General features: G+C 41.8%; 1 protein-coding gene across 1 annotated transcript in view; it reads right to left on the reverse strand.

Moving 5' to 3' along the window:
• The window catches only part of fstl1a (follistatin-like 1a), a 46,716-nt gene that overhangs the window by 7,177 nt on the left and 13,620 nt on the right, over positions 1-25,919 (reverse strand). Inside the window, exons 3-8 of the mRNA XM_017699002.2 lie at positions 19,726-19,827; positions 17,479-17,608; positions 9,750-9,782; positions 8,591-8,721; positions 5,264-5,382; positions 527-639 (exon numbers count right to left, since the gene is read on the reverse strand). Of these exons, the coding sequence (XP_017554491.1) occupies positions 527-639; positions 5,264-5,382; positions 8,591-8,721; positions 9,750-9,782; positions 17,479-17,608; positions 19,726-19,827 (628 nt within the window). The remainder of the gene's footprint in view (positions 1-526; positions 640-5,263; positions 5,383-8,590; positions 8,722-9,749; positions 9,783-17,478; positions 17,609-19,725; positions 19,828-25,919) is intronic.

Here is a 25,919-nt window from a genome sequence, read left to right on the forward strand (position 1 = left end):
GTGGTGCATTATGAAGCACAAAATACGACAACGGAGACCCTGGACTGTTGAGCAACTGATGTTGTCCATCGAGCAAGAATGGTAAAGAGTTCCACCTACAAAGCTTCAACAATTAGTGTCCTCAGTTCCCAAACGCTTATTGAGTGTTGTTAAAAGGAAAGGTGATGTAACACAGTGGTAAACATGCCCCTGTCCCAACTTCTTTGGAATGTGTTGCAGGCATCAAATTCAAAATGAGTGAATATTTGCAAAAAACAATAAAGTTTATCAGTTTGAACATTAAATATCTTGTCTTTGTAGTGTATTCAATTAAATATAGGTTACAATGCAAATCATCGTATTCTGTTTTTATTTATGTTTTACACAACATCCCAACTTCATTGGAATTGGGGTTGTAAATGCCAACAAAAAATTAGAAGGAGAATATTATCATGATCTTTTTAAATGAGAAACTGAGTTTAACTGCATAACTGCTACAGCCCTAATGCAATGAATATACAACAGATGAAGACAGTAGGTTGCTTACTCTTCTCTGGGGGGTTGAAGTCAGGCTTGAGGCAGTTGAGAAACTCCTCAAAACTCAGTTTCCAATCAGCATTCTCATCTGAGAGCTCAATCAGGGCATCCACACACAAGCTCCTAATACAAAAATACAGATACACACACGCACACTCATTTAAACACACACACACACACACACACACACACACACACACACACACACACACACCTTAATGTATTCTCCTATAGAACATTAAATAAATAGATTCCTTGGTAAAAGAAAATAGCAAAAAAGACAATGAAAAACATATTTTGCTGTTTGTCAGCTTACACTGTAAATCTAAGAGAAATCTCACTTTTTAGTGAAGTAAAACTGTAGAAATCATATAATAGCATATAATAACATATAAATAGAACCTATTCTAGACATGTTTTTAAGTCAGCAAGCCAGTTTTGAGGCAGTAATTAGTAATGATCATTCTTAAGTAGGACAAAAGCAAGTAGTAACAGTAGTCATTAAACAGTTAGGAACTATGGGTGTAGTTCATGTTTATCATGGGGACACAAACATAAAAAGCAAACCATATAAAAATCCAAAACCAGCACATAATCTTACAAACTCTGAAAGAAAATTTTTGTCTGAGAAGAGCTAGTTCAGATCATTAGTTGTCATAAACTCTGTGGTTATCTGTGTTTTACTTCTTCACAGATAAGACAGGCAATAGTGATAATGTTGCTGGAGTTAACTATTGCTAGGAATCTATTCAGTGTAAGAGCATATCTTCTGTTTATTTTAATATACTCTCTGCATCATATTCTCTGTTGGTATAGGGTCGATTTTGTATGCTTAGTATGTTTAGCTCATTTTTCTAATCATTCGTTTGGACAAGGCGGACTCAGGCAAGACTGGTATCTCAAGTTTGCTTCTTTACTTCTACACTGAAACTATGAGGCTGATGTAGCAAGCAAGTAAAGGAAGCTTATACCCTCAGTTAGCATTGTACAACCTGGCATAGACTTGTCACTGTGTGACATACCAGTATCTATGAACATTAAGATTAAGAGACCCTTATTAGTCCCACAATGTGGAAATTTCACCTCCACATTTAACCCATCCGTGAAGTGAAACACCACATAGTGAGCACACACACACTAGGGGCAATGAGCACACTTGCCCGGAGCGGTGGGCAGCCCAATCCTCAGCGCCCGGGGAGCAGTTGGGGGTTAGGTGTCTTGCTCAAGGACACCTCAGTCATGTGCTGTCGGCTCTGGGGATCAAACCGACGACCTTCCAGTCAGGAGGCTGGTTCCCTAACCTCCAGCCCATGACTGCACTGAATTAGAATTAGCAGATATAAACAAAAGCATTAACACCTTTTTTTTTTTTTTTTTTTTAGACATTTATCCAACTTTCTTGCCAATTTAGTCATGTTCAATTCCCACCCGCTAGCTAGGCTACCAAGCTTCCTCCAAGACATATGACACTCATCTTGTTGAACTGCCACTAGTGCAAAGTTATTGGACAGTTCACTTTGCTCAGAAAAGAATGCTAACTGCCAATTCTGTTACATCAGTTAACAGACTCCCACATTACCTAATACTGGAAGAGAGGGAGGACCACCCTACCCACCCAGAGATAGAGAGGCCTGTTATGCCTGCCAGGACTCCTGACCATGGATGGCGGAGGGAATCAAACTCGATTAACACTGTATTAAATCACTCTGTTCGTTCCTTTCCTGCAGCAAAATGTGCTAGCAGAGGCTCTATTACTTGTGTAATCCCTCAAGCAGATCAGCAAGGCCGAGCTCACATATCAAGGTTGTGAGTTTCGTAAATTTAGGCAAGGCTGTTCAAATAAAACTTTGCATCACTGTAGAGTGGCAGATAAGAGAACTTGACACTGTTTTTACCTAATCAATACCAAAGTTCAAAGAGTTTAGTTATTTTTAAACTAAAAGGTGTTAGAGAACGTTCATATGATCCAAAGGAAACTGCCAACCTGTTTTAATTAAAGTCATAATAAAAACTGCATGGATGAAATTAGTAAATACTGAATTAATTCACCTCTCCATGGATCACCACCTTATTGTGGTGGAGGGGTTTGTGTGCTTGAATGATCCTAGGAGCTCTATGTTGTCTGGAGCAAAGCTCCTGGTAGGGTCTCCCATGGCAAACTGGTCCTAGGTGACAGGTCAGACAAAGAGTGATCCAAAATTCCCCCTATGAAAATAATGAAAGAACGGGACTTGTGTACCCTGCCCGGTACTCACACCTCCGTCAGAACTTTGACCAGATATCAGGGGAGGTGGGGGACATTGACTCAGAATGGGCCATGTTCCGCTCCTCCATTGTTGAAGTGGCTGACTGTAGCTGTGGCCGCAAGGTAGTAGGTGCCTGTCGGGTGGTAATCCTTGAACCCGGTGGTGGACACCCCAGGTGAGAGATGCCATCAAGCTGAACAAGGAGTCCTACCGGGCATGGTTGGCCTGTGGGACACCAGAGGCAGCTGGCAGGTATCAACAGGCCAAGCGATCTGCGGCTTCAGTCATCGCCAAGGCAAAAACTCGGGTGTGGGAAGAGTTTGGTGAGGCCTTGGAAAGTGACTTTAAGTCGGCTCTGAAAAGATTCTGGCAAACCGTCAGGCGACTCAGAAGGGGAAAGCAGTGTGCCACTAGCACTGTATATAGTGGAGATGGTGTGCTGCTGACTTCGACTGAAGACGTCATTGGGCGGTGGAAGGGATACTTTGAGGACCTTCTCAATCCCACCGACACATTCTACAGTGAGGAGGCAGAGTCTGGAGACACAGGAATAGGCTCGTCCATTACTGAGGCCGAAGTCATTAAGGTAGTTAAAAAGCTCCTTGGTGGCAAGGCTCCAGGGGTGGATGAGATTCGTCCCGAGTTCCTCAAGGCTCTGGATGTTGTGGGGCTGTCTTGGCTGACATGCCTTTTCAACATTGCGTGGACATCGGGGGCGGTGCCACTGGATTCGCAGAGGTGGTGCCTCTTTTCAAAAATGGGGACCGGAGGGTGTGTTCCAACTACAGGGGAATCACACTCATCAGCCTCCCTGGTAAGGTCTATGCAGGGGTACTGGAGAAGAGAGTCCGGCTTATAGTCGAACCTCGGATTCAGGAGGAGCAGTGCGGGTTCCGCCCTGGTCATGGAACACTGGACCAACTCTTCACCCTCTCCAGGATTCTGGCGGGCTCATGGGAGTTTGCCCAACCAGTCCACATGTGCTTTGTGGATCTGGAGAAGGCATTCGACTGTGTTCCCCGGGGTATTCTGTGGGAGGTGCTTAGGTAGTACAGGGTACATGGCTCTTTGCTACGAGCCATTTAGGCTCTGTACAAACAAAGCAGGAGTTTGGTTCGCATGGCCAGCAGTAAGTCAGGCTCGTTCCCAGTGAGAGTTGGACTCTGTCAGGGATGCCCTTTTGTCACCGATTCTATTCATAATTTTTATGGATAGAATTTCTAGGCGCAGTCAGGGGACGGAGGGTGTCAGGTTTGGTGACCTCAAGGTCACATCGTTGCTGTTTGCAGATGATGTGGTCCTATTGGGGACATCAGGCTGTGAACTTCAGCTTTCGCTGGATCGGTTTGTACCTCCAAATCCGAGACCATGGTTCTCAGGCAGAAAAGGGTGGAGAGCCCTCTCTGGGTCAGGGATAGGCTCTTGCCTCAAGTGGAGGAGTTTAAGTATCTCGGGGTCTTGTTCATGAGTGATGGTACAAGGGAGCGGGAGATTGACAGGTGGATTGGTGCTGGGTCAGCAGAGATGCGGGCTCTTTACCGGTCTGTTGTGGTAAAGAAAGAGCTGAGCCACAAGGCAAAGCTTTCGATTTACCGGTCGATCTATGTTCCTACCCTCACCTATGGTCATGAGCTTTGGGTAATGACCGAAAGAATAAGATCGCGAATACAAGCGGCCGAAATGAGTTTCCTCCGCAGGGTGTCTGGACTCTCCCTTAGAGATAGGGTGAGGAATTCGGTCATCCGTGAGGGACTCGGAGTAGAGCCGCTGCTTCTTCACGTCGAGAGGAGCCAGATGAGGTGGTTCGGGGATCTCGTTAGGATGCCTCCTGGACGCCTCCCTATTGAGGTGTCACAGGCATGTCCACCAGGGAGGAGACCCCAGGGAAGACCCAGGACACACTGGTGTGACTATATTGCCCAGCTGGCCTGGGAGCGCCTTGGAATCCCCCCCGGAGAGCTAGTGGACGTGGCTGTGGCTGGGGAAAGGGAGGTCTGGGCCTCATTGCTTAAGATGCTGCCCCCGCGACCCGAACCCCGGAGAAGCAGAAGATGATGGATGGATGGATGGATGGATGGATGGATGGATTGATTCAAATTTGAATATGCCTACACCACAAAGTATTTCAAATGCAATTTAGTCCAAAACTAGGTTTACCAGCTCTATCTGTAACGTATATAGCTGGATAATAGACTGATTTACAGAACCAAAATTAAAAAAAAAAATGTAGCATATATGGGAGGTGCTAAACCTGAGATTTTCCATGTATTCTCCAAAGAATTCTCCTCTTAAAAAGTGTTCATTTTCATTTCTGCAACGTTTTTCACAGCAGATGTTGTCTGAAGGCAGCTTTACAGAGATTTGGGACCAAACCCTTAATAAGAAAGCCAAAATGGGTACAGTAGCAATAAAAATCTCACTGAGACAGCATGAGGAAAAAACCCCAAAGTATCAGCAGTGAGAAACAGAAAACAGTGTAAGTATGTGGGAGAGAGACTTACCTCAGCAGGCGATTGTTTTCCTCATCTGTGTACGAGGTAATATTGATGGCTGTCTCATTGTGCTGGATGAACTTGAGGAACTCTGTGGAGTCCAGTTTTGCATCTCCGTTATCATAGTTCTGTAGGGAGATAAAACAAAAAGAAATGAAACATTTCATGCTTTCTTGCATTTTTACTTAGATTGTACATTAACACAGTTCTCCCCTTAATCCAAATGTAATCAATCAGCTAAGAAATTTGTTTCCTTAGTCTTGAACTTGAGCTATGAGGCTAATGAAGCTAAGAAGCAATGGAACCCCATGACCAACAATTAGCATCAGCAAACTACATGCTAAATATTGGAGTGTGAACAAAATTCAGGGTGCAGGGCGGCTACTACTGTTTCCAGTTATCCGATGCTCATAACTAAAATCAGAAAGCACTAAAGCAGGCCTACTTGCTATTACTTAACTCGAAACAGTCTAAGGCAAATGTGTTATGATTTAAATATGCAGTTGGCACAATGCTAATTCTGAGGGAATAGCTTGCATTATTTGTTAACCAAATTAGCTTCATAGCTTCAGTCTAAAACTCAAAATAAAGAAGCAAGCTTCAGACACCAGACATTTGGGGTAAGTGAAAACTGTGTACATTTGACATTTTACTGATCTATTGTTCAGGTTTTGATTGAAAATAGTGCTTTAAATAGGGGTTTATTTGATCTTTATAGGATTTGTACTGTTTTAGTTACTTCTAGGGCTACTGTAGACTCCTCTTGTGTTTGGGAAAGCGCTCTTTAGTCAGGTAAACATGACCACAGCCTTTTGGACACTCATATGTTTGAAGATAAGAGACAAAAACCAACCTCTTCAAAATATGGCCTGTTAGCCAATAGCTTTAGCACAAACGAATTTGTACATGGATCTGAGACCAGCTATTTCTTTTATAATCACCAAGGATGGAATGTAGGGTATTGGTGTAGGGAAAACCGATCCTATATCAATGTAAAACGTCAGACACAAAAGCAAAACAGACACGTTGTCAGACTGAACTGTGTATCGTTCCAAAGGGCCAGAGCCCTTTCATGTAGCAGCTGGTACTAAAGCTGCAAAGCTACTGCTTTTAACTTTATTGCATGTTGTTATAGACTGTCAGGTGCAAGTTACAAAGATTACACTGATAAACATTCTGGTGTCACCCAGTCCAAGTGTGTGTGCATGTGTGAGTGGGTTTTTTTAAGACAGTATGCTTAATGACTTACATAAGCAGTGCCAAGACATAGGGCTGAACAGTTAAAATAACAAGTTGCAATTTTTTTGACAGATATTGTGATTGTGTGATTTAAATGTGATTATTTTCTATAAATTAATCTCCAGGCTTTTAATATAGAAGATTTGAAAATAGCTTGAGATATCTATGGGAGGGTGGTTTAGTACAGTAGTTATTGTTTTGAATTGGAAAACAAATTACATGTTTTAAATGGAGGCTGTCAGAGATGCTCCATATTAATACAACAGAGCAGTTGTCTTAGACTAGCACATCTGATTTTTCAGGCTTGATGAATGAATCCTGAAAATAGTGTGCCAGATTGCCAGCTCACAAGCTCCGTGTTTCTAGGTTACATTTCCACATTTAAAACTTAAAATAACATTAAATACAGTGTAGGATATAATTAAAATTGCAGTTTGCTAATTGCAGTCTTTCAAACTGCCAGTTTGATATAAAAACAATCGCACAGCCCCACCAAGAGAGCAAGCCCATCAAAGACATACTGAGAAAAATTTAAAGTATAAGATCAATGAAAGCAGATGTTTCTTCAGCTACGGATTATTTAGTGTCACCTTAACAATTTAATCTTGAGCCAAAAAGCATATTTTATTATCTCCATTAATAACAATTTCTTGATTCTGTAGTCCCATTTATTTTTTACTTTATTTTATTTTGATATGTCCATGATCATAATCTAAAGCCAGAAACTCTTTGATTTTTTGTTGGTGTGATACAAACTACCATTTGCAGCAAGAAAACATAGTTTGTAGTAATGCTCTTCATAATTTGTTTTTAGTGTTAGTCTTACTAAACCAATCAACAATAAGGATTTACATGGTGATGTAAATTCCATTCTGAATTTGGGAGCGTTCACTTAGAAATAATCACAATACATCAATTAATAAGCAAAGCATGGAACTATTTTTTTTATATAGTGATAGAAACACTGGTGCACACAGAGAGCTCCAACTCCACAATCTGATTTCCACTGAATCTGAATTCACACTTTTCCATACCCAACATGGATGTGTACCTGTAAATCAAGCCACTTAATAAAATCTGCTTGTACTTCAGCAATAAATAATAGTACATTTAAAGTAAAGTTTAACCGCATAACATCTGTGGACCCACACTTAAGTGCATGAAGTTAAATTCCACATCATCATGCTGTCTAAACAAATGCCAAATATTCTAAACGTCTGTCCGAGTGTCTATTTCCAAACAGTCTCTACGCAGACTTTGCTGCCTTTGCTTTAAAAACATGTAAGACCTAAAATGGATGTCAAAGCAAGCAGTCTGAAGGTCACTGAAATGGATGAATGAATTATCCAGTCACCACTCATCCTCCTCTGCCCTCGTCTGTACATACACATGCATCCACACCTGCCCAGCTGTGCTATTGCTACATGCCCTTGGGCCCTCCGCTATGCCTAAATATTGACTGCTATTGCAAAATACTACTGTGGCTGCCAAAGAGAATTTCTTTCTTTATTTGTACTTGTACTGTGTCATTGTCCCAAATTTCATTACACACACACACACACACACACACACACACACACACACACACATATATATTATTATAATTAGATTATTTTGACTTAGAAGATGACCAGATTACTTATATACACTCTGTAGCCCAGTACAGATGACAATACAGCAATATATCATACCTTTTTTGTTGGATTTTTACATTTGAAAACAGCTTGAGAGGTCCACCCCTGCCATACACTCAAACAACAGGTCTTAATGGCTGACAAGATTATTCTTCTGAATAGGTAATCAATTTCATCATGTTTAAAACTAATTATACAAGCAGCAATTTTCTGATAATTTTTTAAAGATCTACTTCCAAATAATGTTTACTTTGACTTTAAGAGCATATTGGTTTGCAATAAAAATACTGGCTGGAAAAATCTGTTTACATGTCATTTGTAATCCAGATGAATGTGATGGCTTAAGGGTATTGTATACTCATACAAGGCACTGTATATCGATGCATTTCTACACCATAACTGGGGACATTTGTGGGGTTCCTAAAAAGTGAATGAAACAGAATGCACACACAGACACAGATACCTGGAAGTACTTGAGCAGGATGTCTGAGAAGTTGGAGCCTTTTGTGAACCAGCCGTCAGGAACCACCTCGGTCTGCAGCCACTCTATCACACGGCTCCTCAATTCATCACGATCCGCCAGATAACACACGACTAAACAAACAAACAAATACAACCAAATCAGAATATCCATCAAAAAGAAGCCCTACATTGTCTTTGTTGGCAGTTAGTATGAAACAGCCTTCATACACAGGCATTAACTCCATCGTTTCTTTTTATCTTGGAAACAAATTTCAGGGGAATTATTCCTAAATTGATGAGATGTAAACAAAGTCATTTAGAATGGTTACTAACTGACTAACTGATTTCTGGTGGTGGTGATGAGCACTGGGGTCACAATGTTTACAACACAAATATAGCCATTTTATTTACTATCCAATCCACCACTGAACCCAAAAGAGTCTTCTGAGTTTTTATATCTACTGTTGATAATTGTAAAATAGTAGTAAATCTGAAGAAAAAAAAACAAAACAAAACACAATGTCTCAGGCTTCAGGCAGCACATTCATAACCATTTCATGTAATAACTGTCTGTGAGGCAGATTCTCATCTTCAGCTGTCTGGTTCCTATCACCACCACTGTGAACAATTCTGAAACGGTAAGGTTCTCTAGAATGGCACATTTCACATTAAACCACTCTGAATAACTTTGTTTCCATCATAACACATAATAATGGAAAATTGGTGGAATTTTCCTTTAAGCATAAGCCTGTCATGTGTCCAAACCTTTCACTGGCACTGTAACATAAAGAGGGATGTTGTCATTAACACAAAAACACAAAGTGGTTCTCAATCTACTTTTCAAGGGACCTCCATTTTACCAAAGCATAAACATAATCCTAAAAATGTTCAGACATGTCCAGTCCCCCTGAATCCCACTACAATGTGCTCAACATAGAAATCTTAACATCTTAACTCCTAATACAAAAGTATTTTCACTAAGCTGTTCTTTCATGAGAAAATGTGAAGTATGAAGACCTCATGGACTAGTTCAAAGGCCCTAATACTCAGAACTAGAGCTGGGGGCATGAGAAGCTCTGGTGGATATTAACTTTCCGTGCTACTGGTTTTCCATTACTGAGAAGAGAAGCATGCATTGCAACAGCTGCATGTGTACTTACTCGGGCTTGCAGCGACCTTGTCTGTTCTTCTCTCTGGAAAAAAAAGTGAGAGAGAAAAAGAAAGTGGTGAGTTCACAGTTAGTGATAAGATATTAGCATGTTTTAAAATTTCCTTCATATTCAAGTGCCGGTTCTTTTACTTGTGACTCAGCACAAGAGTTCATAAGAGTCAGTCTATCTGTAGCTTTAGAATTTTGAATGTTTACCTAATTGGAGAATAACCACAAATACTACTTTTCCCAGACCATTTAGAAAGGAGCACTGCGTCCAGATCCAGTTGATCCAGTTTGTTTTATTTAGAGGTATTTTTACATTTTGTTGCATGTTATATCTAAAAAAAATCAAATGGTGTCTACATTTGCTTCAGTATGAAGGAATAGATCAGTAAAAAAAAATCCAATTTCTCCTCACTCCACATGCAAAAAGTCATAAAAGACATGCTTGGTGCCACAAACAGAATTGCCTATGTGGTTTCTGACACTGTTTGACATAATGTTGTCTCTATAAACAGACAAACATTTGAAGCATGGACATTCTGCAAAATACTCCCTGATATTCAGGTTGTCCCATGTTGACTGATTTCTCCAGCACTGGCGGGCTGCTGTCTCACTTGCCATAGTGGCACTGGTGCCAGCTTTAATGGCAAAAAAAACTACCAATTTTTCTTTTGAAAATGCTCTGTTCTAGTTTGGTCTTCCAAATTTTTATTGGGATCTTACACCTCTCCTCTTTTGTCTTTGGTTTTGGAAGTGAGTAATGAATAAGTAGTTCATTCTTTCCACCAGTCTCTTGGGAAATCAGGCAAGTTTTCAGATTTACAAATTAGCTGTGGCATACTGTTAAGTTTTTCAGAGGTATCCTGAGCATACCTATCATACTATGAAGGACTAACTGAGTGAACCATTTTGCTACAGCACCACCCTGAGGCAGACCAGTGCTGCATCTCTAGGTAGTTAAGAATATTACACATAGTTCCCTGTGAGGTGGTTCAAGTATCAAGTTTCAAGCTTATTTGTCAGTTGCATGACATGTCAGGACATTTATGCATTGAAAATGTTTATAAAGAATATGAATTATTTAAAGGGGCACCCCAGAATTTTGATTTTGAGACATCAAGGCGGTCCAAGAGGTTAATTAAGAAGTCTCGGACCCCACTGGATTTCCTTTATTTTTCTAAAATAAAAACGGTAGTACCTCTCCATGGATCACCACCTTATCGTGGTGGAAGGGTTTGCGTGCTTGAATGATCCTAGGAGCTATGTTGTCTGGAGCAAAGCTCCTGGTAGGGTCTCCCATGGCAAACTGGTCCTAGGTGACAGGTCAGACAAAGAGTGATCCAAAATTCCCCCTATGAAAATAATGAAAGAACGGGACTTGTGTACCCTGCCCGGATCAGGGTTACCGGGGCCCCACCCTGGAGCCAGGCCTGGAGGGAGGGGCTCGCCAGCACGCGTCTGGTGGCCGGGCATTAACTCATAGTGCCCTTTGCCGGGCCCAGCCCGAAGAGGTTACATGAGTCCCCTTGGCGGTGGAAGGAATACCGGAGGGTGTGTTCCAACTACAGAGGAATCACACTCCTCAGCCTCCCTGGTAAGGTCTATGCAGGGGTACTGGAGAAGAGAGTCAGGCTTATAGTTGAACCTCGGATTCCGGAGGAGCATTGCGGGTTCCGCCCTGGTCATGGAACACTGGACCAACTCTTCACCCTCTCCAGGATTCTGGAGGGCTCATGGGAGTTTGCCCAACCAGTCCACATGTGCTTTGTGGATCTGGAGAAGGCATTCGACTGTGTTCCCCGGGGTATTCTGTGGGAGGTGCTTAGGTAGTACGGGGTACATGGCTATTTGCTACGAGCCATTCAGGCCCTGTACAAACAAAGCAGGAGCTTGGTTCGCATGGCCGGCAGTAAGTCAGACTCGTTCCCAGTGAGAGTTGGACTCCGTCAGGGATGCCCTTCATCACCGATTCTATTCACAATCTATTCATGGAGGGTGTCTGGTTTGGTGACCTCAAGGTGACATCGATGCTGTTTGCAGAGGATGTGGTCCTATTGGGGACATCAAGCCGTGAACTTCAGCTTTCGCTGGATCGGTTTGCAGCTGAGTGTGAAGCGGCCGAGATGAGAATCAGTACCTCTAAATCTGAGACCATGGTTCTCAGGCGGAAAAGGGTGGAGACCCCTCTCTGCGTCTAGGATAAGCTCTTGCCTCAAGTGGAGGAGTTTAAGTATCTCAGGGTCTTGTTCATGAGTGATGGTACAAGGGAGTGGGAGATTGACAGGCGGATTGGTGCTGGGTCAGCAGTGATGCAGGCTCTTTACCGGTCTGTTGTGGTAAAGAAGGAGCTGAGCCACAAGGCAAAGCTCTCGATTTACTGGTCAATCTACGTTCCTACCCTCACCTATGGTCATGAGCTTTGACCGAAAGAATAAGATCGCGAATACAAGCAGCCGAAATGAGTTTCCTCCACAGGGTGTCTGGATTCTCCCTTAGAGATAGGGTGAGAAGTTCGGTCATCCGGGAGGGACTCGGAGTAGAGCCGCTGCTTCTTCACGTCGAGAGGAGCCAGTTGAGGTCTTTCGGGCATCTGGTTAGGATGCCTCCTGGACGCCTCCCTCGTGAGGTGTCACAGGCAAGTCCACCAGGGAGGAGACCCCAGGGAAGACCCAGGACACGCTGGCGTGACTATATTGCCCAGCTGGGAGCGCCTCGGAATCCCCCCCCAGAGAACTAGTGGAAGTGGCTGGGGAAAAGGAGGTCTGGGCCTCATTGCTTAAGATGCTGCCCCCGCGACCCGAACCCTGGAGAAGGATCCATGATGGATGGATGAAAAACGGTAGTAGTATCCATCTTGAAACTCAAATTTTGCCTGTGCTTTTTGTGCATTTTTATAGATAACAGAGTCTTTCAGTATCAGAAACCACATAACAAGAGCTGACTGAAAATATTATAGTGAATTACAAATCTTATCATGATTGCTGATCAGGTTGAGCTCCATCCATGACTTTTAGATGCACAAAAGTAATTTTTCTAGTAATCTTCATTTTCTTTTAGTGTGTAGTCCATTTTATTGCTGCCAAAAATGATATCTCCAAAAAAGTGACTTCACAGGAGAAGGAAAAAACCTATAACTTGTAAGTATGTAAGTTAATGAACTAATATTTAACTTCAAGTAATTTTTGATCATTTGTATTGGGCACTTTGTCATGCAATTTTGTCACAATGCACTATGCAGCTGGTATTTTCAAATGATGCCGAAAAAAGAAAAATGTCAAAAATGAAGATACAAGGTTTTGTTCTAACAGCTACAATATGTTGTCTGGCCTCAATGCAGTGTTTGTGAAAATATTTCACTGCAGACTGAAATTCACTCAGTGTAACAAAATAACGATAACTACATTTCAGTAAAAGTGTCTGTAGTTCGTTTTGTTTGTTTATTTGGTAAAATAATATTATACAAGAACAAATATATATGAATATTATGTAGCTGAAACATAGCAAGTTTCTAAAACAAAAAATCCTTTTGAATGGCTAATTAAGTCTTCATTCCTACTGAACTTTATTCCTTCTCTGCCTTGTAATTTTGTGACATGTCAACAAAGTGGCACTTTTATAGCAGGCTTTAGACTTTGCAGGCAGACTTTCGAATTTCTGTTTGTGATATGCTATTTGTGTATAATATTGTTAAATGCAGGAGTATAAATGGATAATTGGTTAAGTCATTCTGTACAAGATTTTTCTCAAACTATGTGTTTTCATTCAATTTTTGGCACTTTACTAGTGATAAATGGTCATAGTCCACATTTAAAATAAACCAAGCACTAACTAAACCATCCTTTAATTCCACTGAAAATGATTTTAAAGAGCCCAAACAAAAATTGTACCAAAAAGCTACTGAACACATGATTTGAGGCCACGTGTGATGATAAGAGAAAACATTAGTCTAAAACTGAAGGAAACATAAGCCATTAAACATGTTCACGCTGATCAGCTACATTTGAGGTAACAGGACAAGTATGTAAATGATATTTTTGGACAAACTGTCGCTTTAAGGAAGGAGAACAGATATATCAACGTCTTTTCAAAGGACTTCTCCATCTGCCACAGCATGTCAAGCATTAGATATAAAAAACTAAACTATATAATAAGTAACTATATAACTGACTTGAAATATAGCATAATCCATCCATCCATCCATCCGTTATCTTCCGCTTCTCCGGGGTTCGGGTCGTGGGGGCAGCATCCTAAGCAATGAAGCCCAGACCTCCCTTTCCCCAGCCACTTCCACCAGCTCTCCAAGGGGGATTCCGAGGCGCTCCCAGGCCAGCTGGGCGATATAGTCGCGCCAGCGTGTCCTGGGTCTTCCCCGGGGTCTCCTCCCAGGTGGACTCGCCTGTGACACCTCCCGAGGGAGGCGTCCAGGAGGCATCCTAACCAGATGCCCGAACCACCTCAGCTGGCTCCTCTCGACGTGAAGAAGCAGCGGCTCTACTCCGAGTCCCTCCCGGATGACTGAACTTCTCACCCTATCTCTAAGGGAGAGTCCAGACACCCTGCGGAGGAAACTCATTTCGGCCGCTTGTATTCGCGATCTTATTCTTTCGGTCATTACCCAAAGCTCATGACCATAGGTGAGGGTGGGAACGTAGATCGACCGGTAAATCGAGAGCCTTGCCTTATGGCTCAGCTCTTTCTTTACCACAACAGACCGGTAAAGAGCCTGCATCACTGCTGACCCAGCACCAATCCGCCTGTCAATCTCCCGCTCCCTTGTACCATCACTCGTGAACAAGACCCCGAGATACTTGAACTCCTCCACTTGAGGCAAGAGCCTATCCCCGACCCAGAGAGGGCTCTCCACCCTTTTCCGCCTGAGAACCATGGTCTCGGATTTAGAGGTACTGATTCTCATCCCAGCCGCTTCACACTCGGCTGCAAACCGATCCAGCGAAAGCTGAAGTTCGCGGCCTGATGTCCCCAATAGGACCACATCATCTGCAAACAGCAGCGATGTGACCCTGAGGTCACCAAACCGGACACCCTCCATCCCTTGACTGCGCCTAGAAATTCTATCCATAAAAATTATGAATAGAATCGGTGACAAAGGGCAGCCCTGACAGAGTCCAACTCTCACTGGGAACGAGTCTGACTTACTGCCGGCCATGCGAACCAAACTCCTGCTTTGTTTGTACAGGGCCTGAATGGCTCGTAGCAAAGAGCCATGTACCCCGTACTCCCGAAGCACCTCCCACAGAATACCCCGGGGAACACAGTCGAATGCCTTCTCCAGATCCACAAAGCACATGTGGACTGGTTGGGCAAACTCCCATGAACCCTCCAGAATCCTGGAGAGGGTGAAGAGTTGGTCCAGTGTTCCACGACCAGGGCGGAACCCGCACTGTTCCTCCTGGATCCGAGGTTCGACTATAAGCCGGACTCTCTTCTCCAGTACCCCTGCATAGACCTTGCCAGGGAGGCTGAGGAGTGTGATTCCCCTGTAGTTGGAACACACCCTCCGGTCCCCTTTTTTAAAAAGAGGCACCACCACCCCAGTCTGCCAAGCCAGTGGCACCGCCCCCGATGTCCACGCAATGTTGAAAAGGCGTGTCAGCCAAGACAGCCCCACAACATCCAGAGCCTTGAGGAACTCAGGGCGGATCTCATCCACCCCTGGAGCCTTGCCACCAAGGAGCTTCTTAACTACCTTAGCGACTTCTGCCTCAGTAATGGACAAGCCTATTCCCATGTCCCCAGACTCAGCCTCCTCACTGGAGAACGTGTCGGTGGGATTGAGAAGGTCCTCAAAGTACTTCTTCCACCGCCCAATGACGTCTTCAGTCGAAGTCAGCAGCACACCATCTCCACTATATACAGTGCTAGTGGCACACTGCTTTCCCCTTCTGAGTCGCCTGACGGTTTGCCAGAATCTTTTCGGAGCCGACTTAAAGTCACTTTCCAAGGCCTCACCAAACTCCTCCCATACATGGGTTTTTGCCTTGGCGACAACTGAAGCCGCAGATTGCTTGGCCTGTCGATACCTGCTAGCTGCCTCTGGTGTCCCACAGGCCAACCATGCCCGGTAGGACTCCTTCTTCAGCTTGACGGCATCTCTCACCTGGGGTGTCCACCACCGGGTTCGAGGATTACCGCCCCGACAGGCACCAACTACCTTACGGCCACAGCTACAGTCAGCCGCTTCAGCAATGGAGGAACAGAACATGGCCCATTCTGAGTCAATGTCCCCCACCTCCCTCGATATCTGGTCAAAGTTCTGACGGAGGTGTGAGTTGAAGATCAATCTGACAGGTTCTTCTGCTAGACGTTCCCAGCAAACCCTCACTATACGTTTGGGCTTGCCTGGTCTGACCGGCATCTTCCCCCACCACCTGATCCAACTCACCACCAGGTGGTGATCAGTTGACAGCTCAGCTCCTCTCTTTACCCGAGTGTCCAAAACACATGGCCGCAAGTCCGATGACACGACTACAAAGTCAATCATTGAACTGCGGCCTAGGGTGTCCTGGTGCCATGTGCACTTATGGACATCCTTGTGTTCAAACATGGTGTTCGTGATGGACAAACTGTGGTTTGCACAGAAGTCCAAAAACTGAACACCACTCGGGTTCAGATCAGAGAGGCCATTCCTCCCAATCACACCCCTCCAGGTCTCACTGTCATTGCCCACGTGAACATTGAAGTCCCCCAGTAGGACAATACAGTCTCCAGGAGGAGCACCTTCAAGCACCCTTCCCAAGGACTCTAAGAAGGCTGGCTACTCTGAACCGCTGTTCGGTGCATAAGCACAGACAACAGTCAGGACCCGTTCCCCAACCCGAAGGCGTAGGGAAGCTACCCTCTCGTCCACCGGAGAAAACCCCAACATACAGGCACCGAGTCGAGGGGCTATGAGAAAGCCCACACCTGCCCGCCGCCTCTCACCATGGGCAACTCCAGAAAAGAATAAAGTCCAGCCCCTCTCAAGGAGATTGGACCCAGAGCCCAAGCTGTGTGTTGAGGTGAGCCCGACTATATCTAGCCGGTATCTCTCAACCTCGCACACCAACTCAGGCTCTTTCCCCGCCAGTGAGGTAACGTTCCAAGTTCCAAAAGCCAATTTCAGCAACCGAGGATCAGAACGCCAAGGCCCACACCTTTGGACACTGCCCGATCCACAACGCACCGAACCCCTACTACTGCCCCTCCCATTGGTGGTGGGTCGATGGGAGGGGGGACTCATGTAACTCCTTCGGGCTGGGCCCGGCCGGGCACCATGAGTAAATGCCCGGCCACCAGACGCTCGCTGGCGAGCCCCTCCCCCAGGCCTGGCTCCAGGGTGGGGCCCCGGTAACCCTGTTCCGGGCAGGGTACACAAGTCCTGCTTTTGTGTCTTCATAGGGGTTATTATGGATCACACTTTGTCTGACCTGTCACCTAGGACCAGTTTGCCATGGGAGACCCTACCAGGAGCTTTTGCTCCAGACAACATAGCTCCTAAGATCATTCAAGCACGCAAACCCCTCCACCACGATAAGGTGGTGATCCAAGGAGAGGATAGCATAATATTAAATACAAAAAATAATTTTATACATATTTTAATGTAATAATATTTTAATGTTGTAATAATCTCAACAACAACAACAACAACTACAATAATAATAATAATAATAATAATTAACTCAAATAGCTGATACTGGAAGATCTCTGTCTCTGGATCATGCACACATACATACCTTCACAGTGTCCATCATGGTCCACCTGAATCTTGAGTCCAGTCAGACAGGCATCGCGGTGAAGCTCACAGTGGTTGCGGTAGGTTTTCCCATTACTGCCACACACTGTACGTTTATGGGGTTTACATTGCTGCAGAGGTCCAACATACATACATGCATCTTAGTCTGGTGAACAGTCTATTTGAGCCACTGTATATAAACATTACTGATAAATACGCACACAGCTTGTTTTATGTGCTGACAGAATATGCAAAACTGTTTCAGGAAGCAGAGTGTGTAAATTGTAAATATTTGGAGAGTGTTTAAAAAAAATCTAAAATTCATCTAGTCTGTAAATCTGCAAAAGTGTCCAATCATTAATTAGAATGACCAAAAATGTAGTAGCTGTTACTTGGGCTAAAATTTCTGATAACTGATAAAATAAGCAGATAAAACTTTATATTTACATTTTAGATTTAAATTTTATACTCCAATTTTTAGTTAAACCGTGCTTTACTGACTGATATGACTGAGATCTCAACTGTCACACTTCTTAAACCAAATAAACTGTAAAAACTGCTTATTCAAAGGTTAGCAATGGTTCCATACAGAATCCTGAAGGAACCATGTGAATTCATAAATTGTTCTTTACATGGTTAAATGGTTCCTCATGATGCAAAGTCTACTGAATCTGGCTCATTAAAGGAGCTTTTTTAACGATTTCTAAATAGCACTAAAACTGGTTGTGTTACTGGAGCATATCAAATGGTTTTTATTGGGTACTATACAGAGTGTGAAGTTAAACAGGGGGTTCCTTGTACTGGCATCTCCACACACAGCTGGTTTTGCCCTAAAATCTAACACTAAAATAGTAAAATCAAGACCAGGCTCAGTTGTTGACACTTTATCTGTAATATTTTTTCCAATACCAATAAAACCACAGGTTATCAATACTGGCTCATATTTCAGACAAGCAATATATTGTTTGGGGTCTATTATTAACCTACTAGTCTACTCTCAATTTCTGACTGCCATCAAACTTCCCTCTTAGATACAAATATGTACATTCTGCAACAACCTAAGACCTACAACACCAAGCACAGCTACTTCTTAAGATAACAAAAAAAGAGGTGTCAACAATAAAATTCTAAATATTGTGGATTTTAGTACAAGAGGTGTATATAACAGTGGTGGACAGTAACTAAGTAAATGTAATTAGTTACTGTACTTAAGTAGTTTTTTTCGTGTATCTGTACTTTACTTAAGTATTTCCATTTTGGGCGACTTTTTACATTTCAAAGTCATATATCTTACTTTTTACTGTGCTACAGTTTGAGAAATCTGTTGTTCCTTTTGTTTTTTGTGTGTATAAAAATGTAACATGTCAAAACAAAATAAGCACAAAGCAAGAACACCAATCAGGGCACAGCGGTCACTTTGTTCTGAGCTTGTTTTGAAGGTTCGTTGGTCATACTGACCCAGTGCAGCACACGGTTCAACATCAGCGCAGCAGCGTAAAATTTTGGGAGCACATACGTCACCTAAATGATGAACTAACCTAACTTTGTGTAAATAGACCACAATATAGAAATATGGACACATATGCAGTCGTGACTGGCAGGTTTTCATTTTTTCTGAATTCATACAAACACTTTCATTTTATAGTAATTTAGTTTTGGTTAGTTTATCTTTATGAACAGAGACCTACAGATCAATACAGTAAAGGAGAACTTATTTATGATCCTGAGTTTAAAGCCAGTTTTTATTCAACTTGTAACTAATTTACAAAGTAATCTTAAACTGACACTTCGTTTGTTTGTAAAAGTGATTTCAGAGCCACTCGGTTCTACCTGATGGAAACTGTTTACCTTCAGTGTTTTGTGCTTATGATCATTTTAACAGACGTCAGCGTCACTAATTAATGACGTTCTATTAAAAGACTGGTTTACCAACAGAGACACTGGAGGATTTTCACCTAAAATGAGCTCAGGAAGCAAGTCTTGTTATAAAAAAGATAACAGGACATTAGAGCCATAATTAATCTTTTAGCACTTTTACTTTCAATACTTAAGTACATTTGAAGGCAAATACGTTTGTACTCTTACTCAAGTTGAGGTCTAGAGTAAGGACTTCTACTTTTACTGGAGTAATATTTTACCTTGGGTATCTCTACTTTAACTCAAGTACATGATTTGTGTACTTCATCCACCTCTGGTGTATAATGAGCTTAGTGCAGTTTGGTGTGTGCATGTACGTGTTCTTGCTCACCTCAATACACATGCAGGTGGGTTGTCCTTTCTCTGTCACTGCACACTCTCGTCCTGCTCCACAGAACACATTTGCACAAACTTTACTCTTACTCTTAACCTCCTACAAAGAAACAAAAACATACACACAGCTTTAAATACAAACACTTCTCTACATGCATAAATATGTACATGTTCCTCTCAAAGGCACACCACAAAACTGCCCTGATTCACAATGAATATCGAAAAAAATGCTTCTACTGCCGTCTAGTGAGCAACAGTGTTTGTCCTTAAACATATCAGTTCATATGCATACGCTTCATATGCATCAATCATGCTATCTCAGTGCATCACAGAAAGTAGAGTGGGAGATCTACTCTGCTGGAGTTTAGCTCCAAAGTGTACTAACAGTAATGCATGTGATCCAGTCAATCAAAAACTCAAGAACTGGACGCTGCAGGAAGGTAGATCTCCAGGATCAAGTTTGGTGACCACCAGCACAGAGAAAGCAAATGTGCGCAAACCAGCCCCTAGATGGCAGTGCAAGCTTTTGCAGCATGTGGCGTTGCACTTAATTGCACAGTAAGATGGCATTTAGGGCATCTAGAATTACTTGTTTAAACCCAATCTTCAAATAAAACTAACCTTCTCAGTGATGATAATACATATTTAAAATTCCTTTACTGGTCTCTCTTACAGTAAAAAATCTGATAAGCACACTCATTTATGCACAGTATTTATACAGTACCATACAAAGGCTTTAGGCACCTAAGCAAACTCATTTATCTCAGCAGTAAGCATGTCTTTGTATAGCATTAGAATAAATAAAAAACAAATACATGTCAATATTTTATGAGCTAGTAAGACGAGAACAAGCTTGGTTCCAGACTTCTTCTTGATGCCACCAGCTAGTATTGCTAAATTCCACCACCGGCACACCTCATTTAATTTAATGCATGTACAGCATTTAATACATTCAAGAGAAGGTGCTCTTATCTTATCAATTTGATACCAATCATTTTAGGTGAAGCAACATGCTTGGAGAGGAACACTAACTGTTCTGTTACACAACCTATCAGACCTGTGCATTGACTCCCCCATCACAAAGTGTGATGCTAAAGAGGGCCATTTTACCCACCCAGAGATATTAGGAAGATATTAGATAGCAAGGCTAATAGTGATGAGAAAATTTTATGTAAAATGTATTCAAATGTCTGAAACCTCTGCAGTAAAGTAGCACTGCATATTTTTATTAGATATTTTTAAATGATTCCTATTCAAATTGTTTTTCAATAGTGTCCTTTGTTATTATTTATTATTGTTATTGTTCAGTTAATGTTCAGTTAATATCATTTTTATTGTTTGGCCTTTCAAAAAAAAATTAATTACTCAATGAACTGCTAAAATAATCAATAGACTACTCAATTACTAATACCACTGAGAGTGACTGCCCTGAAGCACTTGCTGTGTGTGTCTAAAACATACAGAGAGTGGTTCCGTTGTCTCTGCTCTGTTTGGCTATTATTAGCCTCTTCTTTTCTATCGCAGATGTCCATGCGCACACACACGCACACACACACACACACACACACACACACACACACACAGAGAGAAGTGTGCTGCTCTATTATAGAGCTCTCTGAGCCGCTGAGACTGAGTGGAGTGTCTCTCTAACTTAGCTCCAGATAGGGTTCAGAACTGTTGACCTCTGAACTTTGAAAAATGGGGGTGTATGTCTGGGGCCTGGAGCTTAGCATAATAATACCCCAGCACATGTCCACAAACACACACACACACACACACACACGTCCACATGTCTGCAGAGCAGATGGCACTCACACAATGTCAATCTGAGTCTAAACTGACTTCAAGCACACATACAACTATGGAGGTGCAGGAACATCCACATTTAGAGCTAACACATTTCTGATGCGCAAATTGACATATAATGCAGTTTTTACTCTCTAGAAAAATAGCATGTTTGTTCAGTTTTGAAATAAAACTCAATTACTGATCCTGCTTTTCCAGAGGAAAGATCCACTGTTAATCTTATTTACTTCAATTACACACAGTTAAAGATATACTCTGGCCAAAATCAAAAATTATGCGTTATAAAAATGATGCGTTATAAAGATACAAGGTACTTTTCAAAACTACAAGCAATTTTGGGTGGTTACTTGAGGGTGAACTGCTTGATTGCTTCCCTGCTAGCTGGCTAATGCTGACGGAAGCCACATAGCTAATATTACTGCAAGGAAGTCAAACCTCATGCCTGTTTTTATTAGCCTCTTCATCAGTGGCTATGACAGCAGGCAGGATTTCGTTATTGCTGCTGGGGAGGGAATCCCAATGGTTATATGACATATTTGTGTAATGCTGGGCATTGTAGCAACAGAACATGTATTTACCAAACACATAAAGGATAAAAAAAAATTTAAAAATCATGAATTGTGTCAAACCAATAAATGTAGGTTTTAGGTCGGAGTGCCCCTTTGAGTCCTATTTAAAATCAGTCCAAGAGTAAAGCAATTTTCTCCTATGAAATTCCTATGAAAGCTCTTGGATTTTCTCACTTTAATCCTGATATTGTCTCAATGATGTCTTTTCTCTTTTTGTCTGACTCATCTCACACCAGTCTCAGCTGAATAAAACTTACAGAAAAAATGTAAGATCTCATAATTTTCTTACATAGCTCTTTACTACGTCTTTTTACATATATTATAATATGATTCTATGATATTGTGCAGCTCTACAAAGGAAAAATATATTAATGAAGGATAACCTGTCTCTGAGTTCTTTCTCCTAAAATCATACTGTTTCCATACTCTATATTAACAGTACATTAAAACACAACAGTGAACCCTTGATGTGATTAAAGACTGGTCTAAATTCCATCCATCCATCCATCCATCCATTTTCTAAGCCACTTCTCCGTCAGGGTCGCGGGGGGTGCTGGAGCCTATCCCAGCAGTCTTCGGGCGGAAGGCATTATTTCATAAAAATCAATTTCCTGTTACAGCTTTGTGACATATCAGTATTGCAATATCATATCAATATAAAAAATAAAAACTTAAACTGTAGCTGCACAATATATGAATATATGTTACTGCAATATCATTTGTATCATTATTATGGCTTTGATTAACAAACATTATATTGTACAGCCACAGTTTTAAATTTTCTTTTTAAGGACAAGAAAGATGCCTATTTCAAGCCCACAAAGTTGCCCACAAAACCCAATGACTGCTTCATGGACAGCTGCTGTACTAATCCACCAAAAGGTGTTTGTTTTCCAAGACATTTCCTGAAGATGCACTCAACACACACTTGGTCAAAGACACTATGCCCTTTTAGGAGTATCTATGATGACAGCCAGCCAGCCAGCCATCCAATTGTTCAAACACATAAAGAAGACAACAGACAGATTAAACTGCCTGTTCCTTGATGTTTGTTGACAAGCACTAAAAGGACAGTTACGTCTTGGGTCAGTTTTTGCCTTTCATGCGATACTAAATCTCTAATGTGGATGTACTGCAAACACATAATCCTTAGATGGTGCATATAAAACAGATGTTGAAGTGTCCAGGTCCACTAGGGAGTTAAATCTCTGAACTATGATTCGATTTGATTATAAAAGTATAGGAAACACTTTAGTGCGCTATGAAATCTCAAATTCCACTACAAAATTCACTACAACTGGAATCAGTTTCATTTTCCTTTGGCCAAAAAACAAGCATGCGCATAATTGAACATTATAATCAACAATAACATTCCGAAAAATCTATGTAGTTGAACCCGTCACCATCAGACTGATGCATCCCTATGCATTTTTCAACCTCAAACTCCACTATAGACTAGAAGTATTTAAATTCTGAGCATGAAGGTGAAATCTGTTTTGAAGCCTGGGGACAGAAAAAGAAAAAGAAAAAGAAAGAGAGAGAGAGAGAGAGAGAGAGAGAGAGAGAGAGAGAGAGAGAGAGAGAGAGAGAGAGAGAGAGAGAGAGAGAAAGAAAGAGAGAGAGAGAGAGAGAGAGAGAGAGAGAGAGAGAGAGAGAGAGAGAAAGAGAGAAAGAGAGAGAGAGAGAGAGAGAGAGAGAGAGAGAGAGAGAGAACCATCTGCCCATGTCCTGAGATTCTTCAACTCTGACCTTTGCACTGAGAGAGAAAGGACTGCAGGGTAATAAAGAGTCAGAGTTTCCAGACGCAGTGGAAAAAGGGATTATGCTACAAGAAACTGCTGGAACTGCCTGATATGAAATGACAGGTGCTCCCCCTCTCCCTCTCTCTCTCTCTCCCTCTCTTAGTCAGACATAAGCACACACAGTCGGGGCATGCGAGCCATTTTCTCTAGACCTGCAGGCTCATGGCATGAGTGTGAATGACGGAATGTAAGACAGGAAATGAGAGAGCAAACATTTCCTCCAAAGCAGAAGGAGAAAAGAATGCAGAAGCACCTCCAAACCCGTTACTCTCACGCTCATCCGTGGTTTCAACCATCTAGAACCCTCCCTGTTCAAACACTGACCTAAAATCAGCTACATTACAGCTACAAACAGCTCATACAATCTGTCATCCAACCCTGATTTAAGAGGAACATTTCAGTGAGAAAAATCACATTTAACAATTTTAATCAAATATAGTCTGTCAGCCAAGACATGTTTGATTCTGAAGTTTCCTTCTGTAGATACTAGAGCAACAAGGCTAAAGCTAACAAGCCTTAGAAGCTTAAGTGCCTAAGCATCATGCCGACTGCATGTCTAACTGACTTGCTTATGTGGTTTCTGACACTGTATGACATTTATCTTAAAAAATAAAAAAATTAAAAAATTTAAAAAATGGAGAAATGTGCACTGCATATTTAAAAACAGCAGTAGCCACCATCTTGAAGCTTGAATTTCGCCTTTACTTTTTTGTCTAGCTTCAGACACCAAACACATCTTGAACGACTGTCTACCTTTGGATAATTTTTCAAGTTGAATGCGAACAAAAGGACATTTGTGTTACGTTTTCTGCAAACATGTCAAAATAAATAAAAAATTACTTAAAGAGCATCTTTTCCTCTCCATGATAGTGAAGTCTGGCAATAGCACAGAGCTAAAAGACCTCAGAAGCCTGCACTAACATGGCATATGCAGTACTGTGAATATGTTAAAACATGAAATTAAACAAATGAAGCGAAGTCTCCAACTTTGCACAGAACTGTAGGTTTTAAAGTGCGTTAGTATCAGTGGGGAAAAAAGAACGACTCTGATCCAGTCCTGTAACAAACCTAACCTGAAATAGTACACATTCACACAGTGTGATGTCATGTTGTTAGCTGTGTATTTCTTTCTGAATAATAAGTCTGAGCAAGTTGGTGTGAAACCTGAAGTACAGTATGTCTGTGCAACACCAAATGCAATATTTGCTTTCCAGTGGTCAGAAATGTTATATGGAGAGGTGTGTATCCATGAGTGTGAATGTGGCATGCCGCAGTACTGTTAATTAACACTTGTTGGGTTTTTCCACAGACTTAACAATATGACAACATGTCTGACAACCAAGTGTGCAAGAGGCCTAAAACAGGCTGGTGATAACATCATAGTTTTAACAAGCCCCTGCTTGTGGCTCTTTCAATTGCCCTCATTACACTGATGCTCTTTCCAAAAGACACTGTCAGTCCTCTTTAATTCTGACTGCTTCACCTCAGTGACTCAGAGCTAGAGGTTTAGATGAAGACAGACTTTTTCAGAGAAGAACCCAAAAGCACTGGAATCAAGCTGGGCCAAAACGTTTCATGAGAAATTGTGAACTCCCTCTGGATTAAATCTTAACCATAGCACAATGCACCCTGTAATCAGTTCAGTAGTTGAAATCTCTGTACTATACTACCTGACCGATGTGAACATTTTGTCACAAACACTGATTTTAAAAATGAAAAACGTCTGTAAATTGTTAAATCTGACTGACATAACTTAATATAGACCAAAATTAAAAAGTCTCCAACTGTGTCATTTGATTGTCAGTTGTCACCACACAAATGAGTAACGATCTCAGACCAGTGAGTTCATTACAAATATAAATATAAAAGGTGATTTAAGTGCAATACACAAATCTGTGTAGCCTTAAAGGGGAACCATTTTTTAAAAATTAGTGGTGACAGGAACCAGACATTTGAAGTGTTTCTAAAAGTAACATCACATTAAATTATTACAAGAAATGGTTAAAATCTGCTGC

The sequence above is a fragment of the Pygocentrus nattereri genome, chromosome 12 (genome assembly GCF_015220715.1).
Source record: "Pygocentrus nattereri isolate fPygNat1 chromosome 12, fPygNat1.pri, whole genome shotgun sequence".
In the NCBI taxonomy this organism is placed as follows: domain Eukaryota; kingdom Metazoa; phylum Chordata; class Actinopteri; order Characiformes; family Serrasalmidae; genus Pygocentrus; species Pygocentrus nattereri.